The sequence below is a fragment of the Larimichthys crocea genome, unplaced genomic scaffold (assembly GCF_000972845.2).
Source record: "Larimichthys crocea isolate SSNF unplaced genomic scaffold, L_crocea_2.0 scaffold462, whole genome shotgun sequence".
NCBI lineage: Eukaryota > Metazoa > Chordata > Actinopteri > Sciaenidae > Larimichthys > Larimichthys crocea.
In genome coordinates, this window is record NW_020856024.1 from 236,256 (window position 1) to 258,698 (window position 22,443).

General features: G+C 44.9%; 1 protein-coding gene across 1 annotated transcript in view; it reads left to right on the plus strand.

Moving 5' to 3' along the window:
• The window catches only part of LOC104939049 (calcium/calmodulin-dependent 3',5'-cyclic nucleotide phosphodiesterase 1A), a 76,160-nt gene extending 54,639 nt beyond the window's left edge, over positions 1 to 21,521 (plus strand). Inside the window, exons 7-16 of the mRNA XM_019265393.2 lie at positions 609 to 749; positions 850 to 950; positions 2,978 to 3,103; positions 3,459 to 3,560; positions 3,719 to 3,839; positions 5,711 to 5,792; positions 6,060 to 6,180; positions 6,854 to 7,038; positions 20,303 to 20,506; positions 20,592 to 21,521. Of these exons, the coding sequence (XP_019120938.1) occupies positions 609 to 749; positions 850 to 950; positions 2,978 to 3,103; positions 3,459 to 3,560; positions 3,719 to 3,839; positions 5,711 to 5,792; positions 6,060 to 6,180; positions 6,854 to 7,038; positions 20,303 to 20,506; positions 20,592 to 20,647 (1,239 nt within the window). The 3' untranslated portion in view covers positions 20,648 to 21,521. The remainder of the gene's footprint in view (positions 1 to 608; positions 750 to 849; positions 951 to 2,977; positions 3,104 to 3,458; positions 3,561 to 3,718; positions 3,840 to 5,710; positions 5,793 to 6,059; positions 6,181 to 6,853; positions 7,039 to 20,302; positions 20,507 to 20,591) is intronic.
• Positions 21,522 to 22,443: the final 922 nt, after the last annotated feature.

Sequence of the window (22,443 nt, forward strand, 5' to 3'; positions counted from 1 at the left end):
TGAAGGAATCGGACTTCTCCATAAATAATTCAACTCATTTCACTGAATAAACGGTCAGCAAATTAAATATTCCTTTACCTGTTTTTGCTATTGGGTAGTCTTTCCACTGTTCCAACAATCACCAGCTCTAAAAACATTCTGGTAAAATATTTTTTTGTCAAAGGACTCTGGTCTAGTGGCTTTGAACAGAGAGTAAATTGGCTTCAGCTGCCTGTTGGAAATGACTCTCTGATGGCAAAGAAAGGCTGTGAAAATATTCTAAACATAGCGTTCGTTTTTTTAGGCTTCTATAACATGTTACAGTTCTCACCATCCACAGCAGGTCTTTGCTTAGCTTCAATCCCAGTAGGGAGTTGTCAATCAACCTACGATCTGCCTACACAGTCTTGTGAAATGGAACTGCAAAATGAGCTGTTTTTCAACCAGTTTTGTCACTCAGATTTTGTGGATGCTTAATCAGACCATCAACATTAATATCATACATGCATTTTCACATTTCCAATGATTTAACAATTAGTATGTCACTTGAGGTAGGACATTTAGGCATTTCAGACTTTGAAATTAGAAAAAAAATGTTAAAGACAGCTGACCTGTAGCGGTGTTTTCAGATCCCTGTGCAGGCTCTCGTGCAGTTTGTTGAAGCTCTGGAGAATGGCTACAGCAAACACAAGAACCCCTACCATAACCTGATTCATGCCGCTGATGTCACTCAGACTGCCCACTTCTTGATGCTGCACACTGGACTGATGGTAACACATAAAAACATACATAGTTTCTATAGTCATATACATGTTCATATATATTGCATTTTTCTACAGTGAGAATGTGTGTACATGTGTTTTTGTGCAGCACTGGCTCAGCGAGCTGGAGATTCTTGCAATGGTTTTTGCTGCAGCTATTCATGACTTTGAACACACAGGAACCACCAACAACTTCCACATCCACACCAGGTAATGTAGACAGTAATGAGAATACTCTGTCTTCTATAAAGATTATTTAAAGGATCTGGGGGATCTGACAGTGGCAGTTCTCACAAGTAGGGCCTGATGGAACAGGTTTCTTTTATGCTATGAGCTTAGATTTACGTCTTTAGGTATAACTTTGAAAGACACTGAACTACCAGCCCAAATGAAAATTAAAGCTGCAAGCAGCGATGTACGGGCCCTCGCACGTGCGCACGTCGGGGTAGGTGCATCACACACCTGTCTGTCAAGTGTAGAGCAGGCCATGAAAATCACATGTACATCACGACATCACAACAAGAAGCTGCAGCAAACCAGCTTTTGGCCTCCAGAGGGAGACAAACACACAACCGTAAGTTGGAAAGCTGTCACTGCAGTCACAGAGGGTCCTCGAACCACAGCGTATGAGGTGGCGTCATTGTTTTCACCAGGAAGCATCACTAAGTCCTGAAGCCCTACATAAGCCAATTTGATGACACTGCAGCGATCCAGATAGGCGTAACACCTTGACATGTGAAGCGTGACATTTCCAACCACCAACAGGTGGCGCTATACGTCAGTGTGAGTATGAGCATATGTAAGCGTTCAGGCCGTGTCCAGCGTCCACCCTATGACGTTTGGTCAGGATAGGACAATGTATCCACAAGTTATAAGCGACTTTGTGTTTTGTGGCGAGTAGTGGCGAGTCCTCGAACTTTGAATAACCAGGAATCACCTGGCCAAGTTTGAAGCCATTAGCATTTAATCTGTAGGACGAGTTCGATCATATGCAAGGTGTGGAAATGGGCAAAAATGGCGCCAAAACACAACTTCCACCCAAAATGGCCGACTTCCTGTGCATCTGGCACCATGGCGTCCATAAGCATTTTTGTGCATCTGGGTATGACACATGCGTGTGCCGAATTTTGTCGTCCTATGCCAAAGTCACCCCATTTTTTGGCCGTTTTTGAAAATCTGTAGGGGGCGCTATAGAGCCATTTTGCGACGCCAATGCACGCAACCGCCAAATTATCAAAAAAAAATTCACAGGCATGATGCGCAGGCAAAAATCTGTGACTTTTCATGAACGTTACGGGCACGTAATTCGTCCCAGAAGAGGGAAAAGAAGTAAAATAGTGCAGAAAAAGTCCTTCAGTTTCAATAGGTCCTCGCACCACTGTCGGTGCTCGGGCCCTAATAAAGAGATAAGACTACATGCCTAGAGCACTGCTAGTGGCTCTAATGTAATTTAGCTGCCTAAACTTTAAGTATCATACCCTAAAACTTGCTTGAGTTGTGTAATTTATCATCAAGTCTGCATTCTTTTTAGCCATGCATATGTTTAGCAGGTATAATGTTTGTTATGTTCACCATCTAGTATGTTAACATGCTAATATTTGCTAAGTAGCTCTTCACACATGTACCAGAGAGAGGTAATTTGTAATGAATTTCTTTTAAAAAGGACAAATTGGACAAAGTGGTGGGCGAAGAAACATTGACATTACATAACTGAAATACTAAAATACTGGATATTTACAAACATTTGCTGATGGTATACAGTCGTCCCTCGCTATAACGCAGTTCACTTTTCGCGGACTCGCTGTTTCGCGGATTTTTTTAGTGTAATTTTGCATGCTTTTTTTTACAGCGTACTATACAGTATGAACGCGCATTGTGTTCTGCATCCTAAATTGGCTAAGGGAGAACCGCACATGTGTTCTGCATCCTGATTAACTAAGGGAGTACTGTACAAAATGTGTGTAAAAAGGTGTATAAAAGTGTGTGGTTAGGGGTTTTACGGCCTTAAAACATGTATAATAATTGTAAAACTTACTTCGCAGATTTCGTTTATTGCGGGTTATTTTTAGAATGTATCCCCCGCGATAAACAAGGGACATGTATTCACAAAGATGTGAATCTCTTAACCAGGAGAATAACAAGAACATAAAAAAGCATGTTTTGGTGGTGCTTCTATATATTAAGTAGCAGATTGCTACTTCAGCAGCATCTGATTGGATGTTATGTCTATCTGTCAGGTCGGAGGTGGCCATACTGTACAATGACAGGTCGGTGCTGGAGAACCATCATGTCAGTGCTGCCTACAGACTGATGGCAGAGGAGGATATGAACATCCTGGTCAACCTGAACAAAGATGACTGGAGGTGCGCACACATAAATCACACATCACTGATGAGCTGATACTTATATACTTTACAGATCTGCCTGTATTTCTCAGTGCCTTCCATGGGAAAACTAATTTTTCACTCACAATAATAAATATAGGCCTGAAAAACATTCACACACCCACACACCAACAGTGGTCTGTGCTGACTGAACCAGCCACTTTCTGGCTCCTACGGACTGAGCTACTCCCACCTACACACACATCCATCCATTTTCTGTAACCACTTCATCACTTCATCAGTGCTGGAGGCAGGTACGGCGTGGACAAGTTGCCAGTTCATCACAACGCACACACTAAAATGTAACTTGATTGTGTGTATTGCTTATTGACAGGGAGCTGAGGGCTCTGGTCATAGAGATGGTGATGTCAACAGACATGTCGTGTCACTTTCAGCAGATCAAAACCATGAGGAATGCCCTGACACAGACACACAGGTCAGTGCTGCAACCATGACATGCATAATCTGCTCGTTATCAACACACACACACACACACACACACACACACACACACACACATGCATGCATATACATACACATACTGTATATATATACACAACTTTCCAATGAAATGATTTTCTTCTCTTTCTCCAGTATAGACAAAGTGAAGGTTTTGTCTCTGATGCTTCATGCTGCAGACATCAGTCATCCAGCCAAGGCCTGGCCACTGCACTACCGCTGGACTCACAGTCTGATGGAGGAGTTCTTTAGACAAGTACACACATACACACACACACGCACACACACACACACACACACACACAAAACACAATGTGTTGAAAGAGTTTGGAGGGTCATGTTTCTTATCCATATTAGTACGAGAAAATACAAAAGTGTAAAGAATTAATTAAACATTGTGTGAAATTGCATTGAGTTAAAGGTCAATGGTGAGGTCAGGAGGGAAGTTAGTGTTCAGGAGCCTCTGATGTCTTATGCTGTAATATTTATTGATGCTTGACCAAGGAGAATTAGAGACACTCTCAAAGTACATCAGAAGTGCCTGAGTCTGTCTCACTTTCTGCACAACTCATCCTGGTGGATAGACTTTAAACCCCTACAGATAACACCACAAATAATATAGCCAATTAGAGAATTTTACCCAAGCAGGTGTTATTGTCAGCATATTCTAGTCTGGAGACACTGTTGTCTGTAGAGTTGTCACGATACCAAAATGAGTAACCACAATACTATACCAGACAAAGTATCACGGTTCCGGGTATTATTGCGATACTGTGGCCTTATTTTTTTTATGAACTGCAATGTATTTGTACAAGTTATAAATACTTATTAATAACTTATAATGTTGTTTGGTGCATGATAAACAGCGGAGCTGTCTTCATGGAGTTGGTTCTTGCCGGCAGAAACATGGACAGCCAATCAGCTAACAGACGGGTGGACCAAGCATACGGAAACATCACCAGTAACAGGCAAACAGCTAATCATTCAGTTCGGTTGCAGTAGTTGCATTGTGGGTTAGTTTACAAGGAAGTAGCATGCAGTGAGAAGGAGAGTAGAGGTGGCCGCTATGTAGCAAAAACTGGCGATGGTAATATAGTAATCCACGGTAGTACCGTCGTGTAGAATTTTTAGTATAGTAGGAACCATTACGATTTGGCAGCGCGGGGTAACGTGGGTACTGTGGGTACCATGGGTATTGTGCAACTCTAGTTGTCTGTTTATACATATGGGGTGCACATCAACTGTGTGGAAAAATAAGAAACTCCTTGCCAGTAGACCCTGTGGCTGGCGGACACAAATCAAGTGCGTATCTGTGGGTCCATCCCGATGAAATTTTGCTGTGATATTCAGACACTTCATTTCCTGCATTCTGGTAAATTTGCAATCATGCTTTGTATGCATCAATTTCAAAGTCCTTGTTACTGTCAACATGGATGTAAATGAAACAAAGGGTCAAACAGAATAAAGCACAGTTGGATCACTTCTATTAAAATTAAAACACCAGATCATAGACATGAGCAAAATGTTTGGTCTCTCAATATAACTCCACTCTGTGTCCTATGCCTTGGTGCTGCTCAGACGTGAGAGTCCTCCTGCTCAATGTTGCTACAGGTGAACCATGGGTGAAATATTCCTACTGACAGGACTGATTCACTTATGGTTGATCGGCCATTCAAGTCTCTTGTTACAGGCAGACTTCAGCTGGAGATGTTTACAACATTTGAAAAAAGATGTGCGTTTGAGTATCCCTAACCAGGCGAAAAATGATATTGAGTGACTGACAACTTTCCTGTCATCGTGGAAAGTGACACTTTTTTTTTCCATATTACTCCAATATATTATTTTGCAATATTTTTGCATGTACATTCCACTGTCTAGGTGCTGGTCCTAGCTGCTATCAGAGTTAATGTGTAATGTGTGTGCAACCCTACCAAATGTTCATAGAGACACTGATTAGTCCTCACCCTAAAAACATTTTTCTTGTAACATTAAGTGTGGAGACATATTGTTTGAAAATATGGATATATTATTAAGTGGCAAGCCATGTCTGTGTGAACATCACACAGAGTTGATTTGAGAACCTAGAAAACACACCATGTCCATGTTGCTTTGGTGTGTCTTTCCTAGGGAGATAAAGAGGTGGAACTCGGCCTTCCTTTTTCTCCACTCTGCGATCGCAAAGCCACCATGATTGCCCAGTCACAGATAGGTAAGAACAACCACCATGCCACAATACCTAAGATCACAGGCAGGTGAGGAAAAGTACTACTAACTGGTAAATATTACAGCGGCTATCAAAAAGAGGTCACACAGAATATCCTAAATGTGTGTGTGTATGGTTGAAGATAAAGAAAGAATGTGCACATTCTTTGATCTCCGATTATTCAATTAGAAAAATAATAACAATTGTCCTGTCCTTTATTCTTTCATCCTCTTATCTTTTCATCTGTCTGCCTGTCTCTCTTACTGGTTGCAGGTTTCATAGACTTCATTGTTGAGCCGACTTTCAGTGGTTTAATTGACACAACAGAAAAGGTGATTGGTCCTCTAATAGAAGAGGACAGGAGGGCCAGAGAGACTGGAAACAGGAGGTCTAGGTACCACTACTACTATTATTACTTTTACTGGGGAAAAGTAATCACAAAATAGAATAGAATGAATCACAACATCCAACCTTATATCTAATAGATGTAAGTTGTCAGCTGGACACAAATCTGATGAGTGACTGTGTTCATAAAAAGGAATGCACCAATACAATTCTCAAATATTGATTCTGATACCCAATCTCTGAATATGAACCCATACCAAGTAACAATCTCTGTGTGAAACAGAAGATATATGTGAGCTAATGTGAGGCTGAAGACTTCATAAGTGATGGGTCAGGGGACAGTTTTTGGGTGGGTAGCTGCTCTAATGGAAGCACAGAGAATTGTGTAGGACTCTACAGCTCTGCCTCCTTTTTTTAACTCTGGGTTGTGACACTTTAGGTTTTTAGCAGAAAGTTGTCCAATTATCTATGAAGCCCACATCGTTTACTGGACACCACCTTGACAGCCAGCGATGGAATGATGACATGCTGCTAAACAGGTCATCACTGGTCAGATTAGGCAGAGAAAAGTCTGATATGGTTTTTGTATATGTACACACTGATGAGGCCACTGTCCTATACGACTGGATGAAATATGGAAAATGCAATTTTAACGCTGATGTAAAAGCTCAATTGTTTTGATCTTCTCCAAGCCCATGGTCCATGACTTTTCTCTGTTCTAGTCTAACAGGAAGTGGTTCAGTTACTGTGGAGTCAGTGCAGAGACACAGTAGTGGTCGGCATGGAAACAGTGATGATGGACAGATGGACTTTTCCCTGACAGCCATTGAGCTACCGGCTCTGAGGCTCCACCTTTCTGGCGTCATAGCCAGCAACAAGGACAGATGGAAAGAGCTGTCTGTGCATGGTACTGCACACACACTCACACACACACACACACACACACACCTTTTAGAAGTCTTCCAGATGCAGCATTTTATTCTGTTATATTCTATTCTGTGTAGAATATAAGGCTGTTATATTTTTGACAGATGTCAGATATCAAAAGCAGATCAGGCTGGCTGTAAGTTAGACAAACGTCATAAAGAATATATAGATTGTCTCTCCGTGTTTTACCTCTCTGTATCTCTGTGCTGAGTAAACTTCATGTTTTGTGAAGGTCTAGTTTGTACAATATTGTCTGTTGCCATGGATGTATCACAGACTGGTTTGGATCACAGTGTGAATGACCACCCAGGATAGTTGTGCATTATTACTATCCAAGACCTGCAACAACAGTGGACTTACCTACACCAGGGATGATCTGCTACAACTACGACCAAGGAAAAGAGGCAATAGTAGAGGGGTATGCATGCACCAGGTTGAGGAAAAGACCCTTAAAATCCCTTCTTCCCTCCATTGTCCTGTCCAATGTACGGTCCCTCTAAAACAAAGTGGATATACTCCATCCAAAATGTCTGACGGAAAGGACCATCAAGGCTGCATCGTCACCCTGACTGAAACCTGGCTTGACAAGGCTGTCCCAGATGCCAAGGTTCACCATCCTTAGGGCAGACCATATGAGGGAATTGGGCAAGGATAGAGGTGGAGGGGTCTGTATGCACATCAACAACAGGTGGTGAAACAACATAAAAAAAAATCCACAACAAGGTTGGTACTCCAAACCTTAAGTTGCTGATCCTATCCCTCTGTCTCTTTCATCTTCCAAGGGAATTCCCTGCTGTTGTCATCAGTCGTGATTATATTCTGCCCAGTGCTAACACCGAGGCTGCTGCCGAGCTAGTAGCTAGTAGCCTTTAAACATCAAGACTAGGTCTCACTCAAGATCATAAACCGTCAAATTAAAAATGACATGATCAAGGCAAAACTCAAATACAGAGAGAAACTGGAACAGGGACTGCACTACAAACATTACTTTTTCAAAAAGTAAGAACACTGACTGGATGTGACCCAAAACCAAAATTATCAGCAATAAATGATCTAATCTCCTTCACTGATGACCTGAACACCTACTTCAGGTTTGACCCCATCAACTACTCCAAGGAATGCAGGGTACTGCTAGAAACCCTGCCCATTCCAGAACCTATACACCAGGCTCCTTTCACAGTGGATGACGTGTGTCAGGAGCTAAAGCAGGTGCAAACCAGGCAAGGCCCGGGGACCGGAATCCTACAGGACCGCTTCAGTATCCACCCTCTGGAAAACATCCACTGTCGTAACAGTTCCCAAGAAACCTTTACATCAATGACTGCATCAGCCCCTCAGCTGTCACTACATATATCAAATACTCTGCTGACACTGCCATACTTACACTCCATACTTACATGACAATTACTCTGTTTTAAGTTATCAGGACTCCATCTTCCACTTCACACAATCAGAATCAGCGTCAGAAATACTTTAATAATCCCAGGAGGAAATTATTTTTGTTACAATACTCCAGTTTAAGTTAAACAAGTAATCATCAAATATAGACTATATATATATATAAATAAATAAATAAAGGTATATACAAGATCAAATTAACATTAAATAGAGTGCAACAAATGCAGAAGTAGTTGTCCGTGTTTGTGTCAGCTGAGGGAGGCATTATAGAGTTTAATCACCACAGGCAGGAATGATTTCCTGTGTCGCTCTGTGGTGCATTTAAGAGAGAGGAGTCTGCTGCTGAAGGAGCTCCTCTGCAGAGCCAGTGTGTCATAGAGAGAGTGAGAGTCATTGTCCAATATGGAATGAAGCTTGGACAGCATCCTCCTCTCTGCCACGGTCGTCAGAGTGTCCAGCTCACCAGCTCTCCTGACCAGTTTGTTAAGTCTGTTGGTGTCTGCGATCTTCAGCCCACTGCCCCAGCATGTGACAGCGAAGAAGATCGTACTGGCCACAGCAGACTCGTAAAACATCCTAAGCATTGTCCGGCAGATGTTAAAGGACCTCAGCCTCCTTAGGAAAAAGAGTCGGCTTTGGCCCTTGTAGACAGCCTCTGTGTTTCTAGTCCAGTCCAATTTTTTATTCAAGTACACCCCCAGGTACTTATACTCCTCAACACTATTCACAGGGACCCCCTGGATGTTTTCGCCCTTTTCAGATCCACTATTAGCTCCTTCGTCTTTGTCACATTGAGCTGCAGATGATTCAGCTCAGTCCAAGTGACAAAGTTGCCCACAACAGTCCTGTATTCACTATCATCACCCTTTTCAATACAACCTGTCAGGCTTTTAGTTTGTGGGTAGACTTCCTGTTTTATTTTGGTTTCCCTCACTTCCTTTTTGTGTTTCTGTCCTGGTGTCTTTACTCCCTGTGATTGCCCATTGTTTTCACCTGTGTCTTGTTTGCTCCTCCCCTCATGTGTATTTAAGCCTGTCTCTCCCAGTGTGTCCTTGTTAGATTGTCTTCTTCCTTGTGAGTAGCTCTCTGGCGTTTTCATCATAGATTCCTCGTGTACCAACCCTGTTTGTTTCTTCGACCCGTTTTTGCCTAGCGTCCTGTACCTCTGCCTGTCTGCTCCGTGTTCTGGATTTTTGACCCTTGCCTGTTCTCGGACTTTCTTCCTGCCTCGTGATTTTGTACTTCTGCTCCGCTGACTGCCTTTTGTGTACCGAATCTGGACTGTCAATAAACCGCCTTACTACACCTGTCAGTCTCTGATCTGCTCTGTGGGTCCAGTTGTCTGTCTGAACCTGACACAACCGACTATTGCTGAGTCATCAGAGAACTTCTGAAGGTGGCAGGATTTGCTGCAATAGTTGAAATCTGAGGTGAAGAGGGTGAGGAGGAAGGGAGAGAGAAGTCCTCTGTGGGGTCCCAGTGTTACTGACCACCCTATAGGACACACAGTGCTGTAGGCGTACGTACTGTGGTCTGCCCATCAGGTAGTCAACAATCTAGGACACGATGGGGGCCTCCACCTGCATTGCAGTCATCTTCTCACCCAGTAGAGTCGGACGGATGGTGTTAAAAGCACTGGAGAAGTCAAAGAACATGATTCTCACAGAGCTTGCCGGGTTGTCGAGATGAGTGTAGACTCTGTTCAGCAGGTAGATGATGCCATCCTCAACTCCCAGTCGGGGCTGGTAGGTGAACTGTAGTGGATCAGTGAAGGGCCTGACCATAGGTTTTAGCTGCTCCAGGACGAGCCTCTCTAGGGTCTTTATTATGTGGGACGTCAAGGCTTCCGGTCTGTAGTCCTGAGGGGACCAGCGTCTTTGGCACAGGAACAAGGCAGGACGTCTTCCACAACACTGGGACCCTCTGGAGGTGAATGCTCAGGCTGAAGACTTGACTCAGTACTCCACACAGCTGAGGGGCACAGGCTTTAAGCACCCTTGGAAAAACATCGTCAGGACCAGCAGCCTTGCCGGGATGGAGTCTCATCAGTTGTCTTCTCACCAGGTCAGGTGTAAAGGACAATGTAGAGGTGACAGTTGGGGGAGGGGTGGGGTCCTCAGGTTGTGGTGGGCATGATGCAGAGCAGGGGGAATGGGTGGAGTAGGTTGTAGTTGATAGAGGTGGTGAGGTGCAGACAAGGGGTCTGTAAGGAGGGCGATAGAGGGAGGTAGAGTGGTAGTGGATGTTGGGTAGCCAGCAGCAGAGTCTTGAGGGGTAGGGGCCATAGTATCCTATTGAAAAAATAGGTTCAGTTCATTGGCTCGGTCTAGACGTCCCTCCAGCCCTGTGCTACCAGTCTTCTGGAACCCGGTGATGGTTGGCATGAGAACTCCACACATCCCTCATGTTGTTTTGCTGGAGTTTATTCTCCAGCTTTCTCCCATAATTATCTTTAGCCTCCCTGATTTTAAATTTGAATACCCCCTGCACTCTCCTCACCACATCACAGCTGCGATCTCTAAACACTCACTTCTTTTCATTAAGGATGGCCTTAATGTCCTTGGTAATCCAAGGTTTATTGTTAGCGTAACAGGTGACAGTACGAGCTTGAACATTGCAGTCCACACAGAAGTTGATATAGTCAGTGCACTCTGTGAGCCAAATCAATGTCCTCCCCGTGGGGCTCACAGAGTGCAGGCCAGTCAGTCACCTTAAAGCAGCCCTGCAGTGCCTCATAAGCCTCCTCCAACCACCTCCTCACAGTCCTTGTGGTCGTAGCTTTCCTCTTCACCAGAGGCACATAGCAGGGTTTGAGGTGAACCAGGTTATGATCAGAGCTGCCCAGAGGGGGGAGAGAAGAGGAGATGTATGCATCCTTAATGTAAGCATATAACAGGTCAAGGGTGCTCTCCTCTCTGGTAGGACATGTATAGCTTGAAAGTCATGCAGGACTCTATCCAAGGTGATGTGGTCTCCCATCATGATGATGAGGGCACTGGGGTGTTGGGTCTGCAGTTTGGAGATGATGGTATGAATGGTGCTGCAGGCAGATGTTGGGTTTGCAGAGGGAGGGATGTACAGGACAACAATGATGACATGCGGGATCTCTCTAGGCAGATAGTATGGACGTAGACCAATGGCTAGCAGTTCAACATCCGGACTACAGAGCTGTTCTTTAATTGTGATGTGACCGGGATTACACCATCTGCTGTTAACTGGAACGGCAAGCCCTCCGCCTTTCCGCTTCCCGCTCTTGGTACAATCCCGGTCAGCCCAGACAGTGTGGAAGCCATCGACAGAGACGTTCTGGTCCGTAATGTCCCTGTGCAGCCATGTCTCCGTGAAGCACATCAGACTGCATTCCCGGTACTCTGCGTAGCTCCGCGTTAGCGCCATTAGCTTATCCATTTTGTTGCTAAGTGACCGCACATTTCCCATAACAACAGAGGGGAGACACGGCTTAAATCTTCTCCTCTCCATAAAGCCGGGCATACACTGTACGATTTTTGAAAATCTTGTCGTTGATACCATGACACACTGTACGAGTAATTGTCTACAATGTATGGCCAAAACTCACGATTTATGTACTCACACTGTACGGTCCGATCATCGAACACGACCAGAGAGCTCACACTGTGCGGGTGAAAACGGCCCGTCTGCCCCTGCTGACTGTCCTGTCTATTGACAGCTGTCAATAAAGATTTATTTGAAAGCGCCGACGCCGGTTATTAGCAACATGCTAGACAAAAAGAAGAAGGCTGCCCTATTGATTGCTGCGGTACTGTGCTAAAAAGAAGAGGCGCCGGTGCATCTGGACTCGGAGATGGCTCAGCAAACGCGGACAGTATGAGTTGTCCATTTTACAGCAGGAATTGGAGTTAAGCCTACTTTTAACTTGATAACAAACGCTACGCTAAAATTCCCGTTATCTACGTTTTGACCATTACAAGTCACTAACAACAGTTTTAATCAGGGTAATCAGGGTACGCCTCCATATTTTCATGCCACCGACGCGTCGCCATGGTGACTATCACTTTGCGCAGGCACACTGAGGGAGAAATGCTCCGGTCGGCTCTGGGCTCTGCTTCCACTGTGCGAAAGAATTTGTCGGCCGACCAAAATTTCTGACATGTCAGAAATTCATCCGACCGTCCGGCGGTGGTTCGGGAACAGATAATCGGCCCTCATTACCCCCTCTACACTGTACGGAAAAAGACACCAGACGAAACGGGAAATCAGGCCGAGCGTCTCAAAAATCGGGTCAAAAACGGGCTAAAATCGTACAGTGTATGCCCGACTTAAGCCCGTCCCGTCTCGACTCTCCCCGACGTTGCTTCCCTCTTCTGCACCCCCGGTGTGTTTTTCTCCAGAGTTCAGCTGGTATATCGGCTGGTCTTGCCACTATGCCGGCCAGCATTAGCGTGATCAGCTGTTCCCCGGAGTAAACAAAGGCAGCGTGTCTAGGTGGAAGCAGCATTTAAAAAAACAACACGAAGAAAAAAACACGAAAAAAACACGAAAAAAACACGACAAAAAGCACAAAAACTCTCTAAAAACAATCTCGTTAGAGAGGGTAGGACTTCAGAGTTACAGTGAAGATAAGAAAAATGAACAAAAGAGAAAAAAGGTCAAAAGCAACCTCAAAAGCTGGAGCATCATAACAGGCAGCATGCAACTTTCGCGCATGCGCACAACGAATGGTGAATGGTGCACTCACCTTGAACTGAACATCAAGAAAACAAAAGAACTTATTATCAAATCTCAGCAGATCTCTCAGCTCAAATAGTCTCAGACTGATGCCTGTTTATGAGGGAACTTTATTTGTCAGGGTAACACACAAATTTCGCAGACCTCTTCTTCTTCTGGTTTTCACAAAGGAGCGAGGCAGGATTGGTCGTTTTTGGTACCTCAGGCCCCAACTCATCTCTCTCTGCAATTGTCGTCACCAGGGAAACAGACTCAGCCTCTCTCCAAGCTTTAAGGAGGTTGAGGTGATAAATCTGTGTCGCCCCCTCCCCTGTCAGATCACACAAGCTCATAGTCAACGTCACCCACTCGCCGCGTGACCATAAAGGGTCCTTGCCACTTGGCGAGTAATTTGGAGTTGGAAGATGGGAGCAATACAAGCACTTTATCTTAACCTAGATCCTCTGTTGTACAGCCACTGCTGACGTTCCTGGGCCCGGAGCAAGTTCTCACGTGAATACTGTCCTAGAGTGTGGAGTTTTGCTCTCAGGTACAGGATGTACTGAACTTCGTTTTTACTTGGGCTCGACCCTTCCTCCCAGCTTTCTTTAACCAGGTCCAAAACCCCTCGTGGTTCTCTGCCAAACAGCAGCTCAGAGGGAGAAAATCCCATGGAGGCCTGGGGTACCTTGCACACTGCAAACAACAGAGGATCTAGCCACTTATCCCAATTACGACTATCATCGTGCACAAACTTACGGATCATGGACTTCAAAGTCTTATTCAGGTGCTCAATGAGGCCATCAGTTTGAGGGTGGTAAACACTGGTTCAAATAGACCTGATGCCCAATAATCTGTACAATTCTCTCAGTGTTCATGACATAAATGAGGTACCTTGATCAGTCAGGATCTCTTTCGGGATCCCGACTTGAAACAGCGTCTGCGCCACACTCTTTGCAGAGATGGAGTGCAGCGGCACTGCCTCTGGATATCGGGTTGCGTAATCCACAAGAACTAACACAAAGCAACATCCATGTGCACTCTGGTGAAAACTATTTCCCAACGGCTTTTCGGGACCAACAGTTGGGTTATTATTTCATCTGCCTGAGTGTCACGACTCACTCTGTATAATGAGCGTGAAGTGCAGCCAGCTGTTGCCGGCTCGTCACTGCCTGGTCTCGGCTCATCGCCGTGACCTCTGCCAACATCTGAGCCAGTGCCGTTACTGGCTAAACCTGCTGAGGTTCCGTCAATGTCTTTGTTTGTTGCTCAGATCCGTTGGGCGCCAAAATGTGACAGACTTACTGCCACCAGGGTTCTCTCAGCACGAATAGTCTCAGACTGATGCCCGTTTATCAGGGAACCTTATTTGTCAGAGTGACACGCCACATATTTTGCACACAATACAGCCGTTTGCAGGCCTCTTCTTTGTCTCGCTGCCGTCTGCTGTGTGTCTGACTCCAGTCTTTTGCACTGACTGCCCCCAGGTCCAGCACGCTACTGTGTTAAAAAAGGGGAGAGTGATTAGACAACTAGATACAGGTGTGCTAATCACTTCCCCTGGCGCTGCTCTCCTGAGCCATCTCCACACCTCTCTCCTGTAGCTGATGCACCACGCCCCCCCTCCACAATGAGAAGAGGAGAAAGAATGCAGCTGAAAAGCAGGGCTGAAATCCACAAACAGGATCCTGGCATAGGTTCCTGAGGAGTCCAGGTGCTAGAGGATGCAGTTTCTGTCTATCTCTCTCTCAAACCATTGAACAGAAAACAAATGAAACTTCTTTGTGTCACTATTTTGCAGCATAAACTGAACAGCTGTGGCTCAAGAGGTAGAATGAACCACAAAACTGATGAGCAGTTGGCAGCTAATGCCATCAGTGTATGAATGTGTGTGAATGGGTGAATGAGATATGTAGTGTTAAAGTGCTTTGAGTGGTCGAAAGACTAGAAAGGTGTTATATAAGTACAGCCTATTTACCATTTACCAAATTGCAAGCCAGACACTGATTTAGAGGCTTGGCATATGAAACAAAGAGTAGAGTAGAATAGAGTAATAGTTCAATGAATCCACCTGAATAGTCTTAATTTCGGTGACAGGCTGAGCATTTGAAAAAATGCTGCATTTTTCTAAAAGCCAGCTCAACTCCTCCGGCGAAGGTCGCTGCGTGTTTTGGTGCTCTGTGGCCTGCACCACCCCAACCAAAACAGATGTAGTGCAGACAGAACAATGCCAGATCCTGTCTGAATGCAACCTTATAGTCATAGGAAGTAGCCAATGAACTACTGTTCTACTGGTGCTTTGAAAGACAAAGTGACAGTCATGACACCATTCCCCATGACACCCTCTACAACTCCAGCACATCAGCTCCACCTCTCCGGAATTGCTCACCTCCTCTACCTCAGCACAACTCAATGTCAACAAGGCTTTTCCAGGCACAACCCTGTTAAAGCAGCTAGACCTGACTCTGACAATCCATCCACCCTGAAGGATGTGCAGATTAGCTGTCTCCAGCATGGAGACATGCCATATTCAAGCCTGCTTTAAAACCTCCACCATCATCCCAGTCTCTAAGAACCAAGGACCACACGAGGTAGTGACTATAGACCCGTCACACTGACAGCTATGGTAATAAGTCTTTTGAGCAGCACCACTTCAAAGCCAGCACCAACCCCCTGCCGTATGCCTGCAGAGCAAACAGGTCTGTAGACAGGGCAAGGGCAAACTGCAGTGTATTATTCACTCTGCTCATAAGGTGATGGCTGCAATTTTCTTGTAGGTAGGTATGATTGGACCCAAATTTATTCTGCAGTAGAACAACAACCTCAAACATACAGCCAATGTCATTAAGAACAATCTTCAGCGTAAAGAAGAACAAGAAGTCCTGGAAGTGATGGTATGACAACTGACCCACAGCGTCCTGATTTCAACATCATAAGATAAGATAAGATAAGATAAGATAAGATAAGATATGATAAGATAAGATAAGATAAGATAAGATAAGATAAGATAAGATAAGATAAGATAATACTTTATTGATCCCACAATGGGGAAATTCACTTATTACAGCAGCGAAAAATAGAAATCAAGGAGGGAAACACAAGTGTACATATTTACAAAAAGTACTAGAGTATAATGTGCAGGTTTAAGAATGTGCAGATTTGCTAGACAAGTACTAGGGTAGAACATAAGCGTTACAGAAACAAAACAGAAACAGACATGAACAGGAGACTACAACATGATCAGGTGCAGGTGTTGTAAAGTCTCACAGCAGCAGGGATGAAGGACCTACGGAACCTGTCATGTAGGGGGTGAGAGGTGTTGTCCATGATGGATGTCAGCTTAGCTAACATCCTCCTCTCACCCACCTCCTCTGTGGAGTCCAGAGGAGGTGGGTGAGGACAGAGGAGGACAGAGCTCTTCTAATAAATCTGTTGAGCCTGCTCCTGTCCCTGTCCATGCTGCCCCCTCTCCAGCAGACCACAGCATAAAAGATGGCTGAGGCCAGCACAGAGTCATAAAAAGTCCTGAGGAGAGCTCTGTATACTCAGAAGGACCTCAGCCTCCTCAGCAGGTGGAGACGACTCTGGCCCTTCTTGTAGAGAGCATGTGTGTTGTCAGTCCAGTCCAGTTTATTGTTGAGGTGGACACCCAGGAATCTGTAGCTCTGCACCACCTCTATGTCCAATCCCTGGATGTTCACCGGTGTGAAGTGTGATGCTTTCCTCTGGAAGTTTACGATCATCTCCTCCGTCTTGCTCGTGTTGAGCTGAAGCTGGTTTAGCTCACACCAGCTGACAAAGTCCCTGATGATGGTCCTGTATTCCAGATCGTCCCCCTCAAAAACACATCCAATGACGGCTGTGTCATCGGAGAACTTCTGGATGTGGCAGTGGGCAGTGTTTTGGGTGAAGTCCGAGGTGTAGAGGGTGAAGAGGAAGGGGGAGAGCACCGTACCCTGAGGGACACCTGTGCTGCAGAGCACCACGTCAGACACACAATGCTGAAGCTTCACAAACTGTGGTCTGTTGGTGAGGTAGTCTGTTGTCCACGCAGCCAGGTGTTGGTCAGTAGACCTGACCCACCCTTTCCATCTTCACTCTGAGCAGTGAAGGCTGGATGGTGTTAAACGCACTGGAGAAGTCAAAAAACATGACCCTCACAGCGCTCCTGCTGTCCTCCAGGTGGAGCAGCGATCTGTGCAGCAGGTATAGTACTGTGTCATCCACCCCGATCCCAGGCTGGTAAGCAAACTGCAGGGGGTCCAGCTGTGCGCCCACCAGCGGTCGCAGGTGTCGTAGGATGATCCTCTCCATAGTCTTCATCAGGTGAGAAGTCGGGGCAACAGGCCAGAAATGGTTAGGCTCCTGGAGGGAGCCGGCCAGGGGAGGTGTGAATAGGGGTCAGGGGGAGTGAGAGAGGGAGGGGGGGCAGAATCAAATCTGTTGAAGAACAGATTCAGTTCATCTGCCCAGTCCTTGTCCCCGCTTACTGGGTTCCTCCCCACTCCTTTTCCATGGCCTGCGATGGTCTGCAGTCCTCTCCAGACGTCCCTGGCGTTGTTCTGCTCCATCCGCTTCTCCAGTTTCCTCCTGTAGCTGTCCTTCCCCTTCCTGATCCTCAGCCGGAGTTCCTTCTGGACTCTCCGCAGCTCCTCTTTGTCCCCCGATCTGAAGACCCTCTTCTTCTCATTCAGCAGGGCCTTAATCTCGGAGGTCACCCAGGGTTTGTTGTTGGCAAAACACCGTACCAACTTGGAGGGCACAGTGTTCTCCACACAGAAGTTAATATAATCCGTGATGCAGTCAGTCATGCTGTCAATGTCACTGCCGTGGGGGCTGCAGAGTGCTTCCCAGTCTGTTGTCTCGAAGCAGTCTCTGAGCCTGGCACTGGTCTCCTCAGACCACTGCTTCACACGCCTCTTCACAGGTCGTTGTTTATTCACCACAGGGGTGTAGTCTGTGATGAGGTGAACAAGGTTGTGATCAGAGCGACCCAGCGGGGGGAGGGGGGATGAGGTGTATGCATCCTTGATGTTTGCATACAGTAAGTCCAACGTTTTATTGTCTCTGGTGTGGCAGTTCACGTACTGGGTGAAAGTCGGGAGAGCAGAGGACAGAGAGGCATGATTGAAGTCACCGGAGATGAGCAGGAGGGATTGGGGGTGCTGGTTTAAGAGCTGCGAGACGACAGTGTGGATCTGGTATGTAGCTGCAGCAGCGACCGCAGAGGGGGGGATGTACACAGTCACGGCAATGACCTGTGAAAACTCCCTCGGGAGGTAGTATGGCCGCATGCTGACCGCATGCTGAAAGTCTCTGGTGCAGAATTGCTCCTTCACCCTGATGTGTCCCGGGTGGCACCATCTATCGTTCACAAACACAGCGATCCCCCCTCCCTTTTTCTTACCGCTCTCCGGTGCTTTCCGGTCCGCCCCGACGAGCTGGAATCCGTCCAGGTTAATGTGCGAGTCCGGAGAAAGTTCAGTCATCCACGTCTCTGTGAAGCACATGAGGCTGCATTCCTGGTACTCCCTCTGCAGCCGGGTCAGCGCCGTTAGCTCTTCCATCTTGTTGGGGAGAGATCTTACGTTCCCCATGATGACAGACGGTAAACATGGTTTATACCGTCTTTTCTGCTCCCTGCGCTTCACTCCCGCTCTGCATCCTCTTCTCTTCCTCCGTAACTCCCCGGGGATCTCCGGCCGCTCCGCGCAGAGAAGGGGTGTGTGTCGCAGGCCTAACAGCTGATCCCGGGTGTAAACAATGGAGCCGTAGTTGAATGGGGAGCCATGGTTCAATGTATTTCCCACAGCCACACCAAAAAGGGCAACAGCAAGGAGCAGACCACGAATGTCACAATGTGAACATCCATAGCTGCCCACTTGCTTAAAGTGTCGATGCGGTAAAAAAAGAGTAACAGAAATACACTAAAAATGCTAGAAAAACACTAAAAAAGAGTAACAGAAATACACTAAAAATGCTAGAAAAACACTAAAAAGAGGTAGAAGTTCGGAGCTGCTGTAACAAGTGGCCGCTCACTCCGGCGCTCAGGTCACGATATGAACCCCTCATCATAGAGTCTGTCTGGATAAATAGATTATAGACTATAGTAGAGTGCTTCATGAATTTATTTTTTACCTTCTTTAAACTGTCTGACTGAATGCATTGTGCCAAAGCCATTTGCTGTCTAGAGTATGAGTTAGTAATTTGCATGCATAAATGAAAAGGATTAATCCTACATTGTTTATTTCGGACACCTCCCCAGCTAACATTTAACAGAACTGGATACAAAAATTGAACTGGGCAATATCTTGCTGACCCTTTTCCTGACCTGTAGCACCACTATGACATTGACATTTTGGTCTTCAGTGAAAGTGCTTGATGGATTTCTTTGAATTTGCAATAGGTTATGAAGATATTAAAAGGATGTATTTGAATGACTGATCATTTGACTTTTCCTAGTATCATCACATAGTCAAAATTTCTGTTTGTCTAATAGGTTGATGACCAAATAGCTGCAAAAGTAATTATATTCCCATCAGCCTCAGCTGTACTTTGTGTTTAATGCTAATAAGCATATGTTGGCATGCAAAATTAAGATGGTGAACATGATGAACATTATACCTGCAGGGGCGGCAGTGGCTCAGTCCATAGAGACTTGACTTGGAACTGGAGGCCGGTTCAAGTCCAGCATGGACCAAAAATGTGGAAGGTGGACTGGTAGCTGGAGAGGTGCCAGTTCACCTCCCGGGCACTGCCGAGGTGCCCTTGAGCAAGGCACCGGACCTCCCCCACTGCTCGCAAGGCGCTCCTCAGGGGGGCTGCCCATCACTCCACCATCTCGCTCCACATTGCATGTCTATGATCCCTTGTACTGCATGTTCTGGGTTAAAATGCATGTAAATAAAACAGAGTAAAAAAAGTATCTCTTATATACCTACCAAAACATCAGTATGCTGGCTTTGTCACTGTAAGCAGTTTAGCCTGCTGACATTAGTATTTAGCTCAATGCCCACTAACTTGAGTACACAATCACTTATTCGGTGTTATTTGTTTTCTGTCATTTTCAATGATTTGCACAGTTCATAACATTTGTTTCTATAGATGCGGATATGAAGGTTCCTGTAACTTAAGTGTGTCTCTGTGTCTGTTGTTCACAGAGCTGGCCAATAAAGCGCAAGAGGAACAGGAGGAAGTGGCATCTAATGTCAACTCAGATATCCAATCACACATCTCACCCAGTCACAGTGTCTCTGATGGACACACCTCTAACCAATCACAAAAGTCAAATGGCTCCCCTCCTGATCAAACACACAATGACAAGTTTTCATCCCACAAGTCTGCAGATCACCTGACCTGGAATGGTACAAACATAATAGAAACATATAGAAATATTTCCAAATCTTTGACTCTCAATAGGTTGACCTGTTGCTGTGGTAACCATTGCAGGGGCGGGGCCAAGGGTGGAGAAAGAGGAGGATGATGAAGTGCCTGAAAATGCCTGATGGGGGACGATGATGAAGTGCCTGAAAATGCCTGATGAAACTCCATGGCGAACTCACCACTGTATGTGGCAGATCACCATGGCAACAGATGTTGCAGTGCAGTGACAATGACAGTTCAGGCTCTTCTTTTTAAATACAGCAGCTAACTCAATGTAGATCTGTGGCCCCTAAAGAACCATCAGACCTTATGTTTACAACTGACCATGAATATATCACATTCAAGGTGACAACATTCAGCAGATAACAACTTCTCAGCAGCTTCATGGTCCATTCACAGTGTAGTGGTGAAAGTGTTTTGTGACTTTATTAGAGATTCAGAAAGTGGAAATATTAAAACTGAAATATTAAAAATAAAGACATTTTAAAAACCAAAGAGTTTACAGTGGCTGAAAATTTCCTGTTCATGGCTAAGGCAGGGTAACTGTCCATAATCTAGAGGAATGAGACATGGAGCTGTTAAGAAGCAGTTACAGTGGTTTGGGGAATAAAGTTAAGAAGAGCATGAGGTATGTTGTTTTAAACGTTACAATATGTGAAAACGTGGTGTTTTCCTCAGTTGTCTGTTCTAGGTTCAAATTGTCAGAATATTTAGCTTCAGGTCACAACCCAATATGTGATGTCAGAGTCATCAAAGAATAGTCAATAGGAGCTGTTGTTAACCACGCTAGTGGCATAGATGAAATATCAACATCTATTGGATGGATTGCAATGATGATCTTGGTTCCCAGAGGATGTTTCATATTGGTTTTGTTGACTAACCTTTAGTCTTAAAGTATCAGCAGGTCTAAGTTTTCACTTGTCCAGTAAAATAGCTCAATACCTTTTAAATATGTGATTTATTCATGATTCCCAGACAATAAATGCTAAAGACTAATGACACTGACACTCTGACTTTTTTCAATCAGCACCATCATGAGGTCAAAATTTTTATTTGTTCAATTCATGAACAAAAACATAAACAACTAATGACCTTTCTATCAGCCTCATGTGATTTTTGCTTTGTGCTAGTTAACCGTTTTTGGCATTCTACCTTGCCTCAAAACACCTCAAAAACCACAGTTGTGGTTAAGTACTCTTAGCATGACTATAGACTCTTAGGGTTCTATTTAAAAGCTTTGCTCACTGTAAATATAACTTGATATTGATCCTATTATTCATCAATGACCTTCTGTGCAGCACCATATAGTGGGAAGTACATGAACCTTGTGGAATTTCTGCATAAATACACACAAATATAATGCGCCTAAAACAATAACATGAAAAAATTGTCCTTTAAATTAGTCTTTTAAATAGTAGGAAAATACTACACCATTGATTTTCAACTGGGTTTTGGCCGCTCAGTAGGGAGCCAGCGGAGGCAGGACTGTCAAGATGGCGGCAACCAGAGTCACCATATTTTGAGCTTCACAATGGCTCTTCAGAAACTTGTGAGTGGCGTCATGGACATTATGTTCTTTTTTATTTATAATCTATGACTAGAATGTGATCCAGAATGACAATCCCGTAATCTCCGCTATCTATATGTATATGATTAATAGTAATGTATATGGCTGATTAGCATGAACTGCACTGGCTGGTGTAGTTTTATCACAAAAATTTGCTTCATTGAGCTAGCTGCTGAAACGGCTGGTGCTCAATGTGTTTAGTTATCAGTCTTTCATTTAAGCTAGCTGCCACACTGTTAAAATGTGAAGAGGACAATGAAATACACAATTCATTAAATATGTGTCAACACCAAATAAATAGGAGTTCAAAATAAAACTAGAAAATTTCTAAAGAAATTTTGAGTGTGTGTG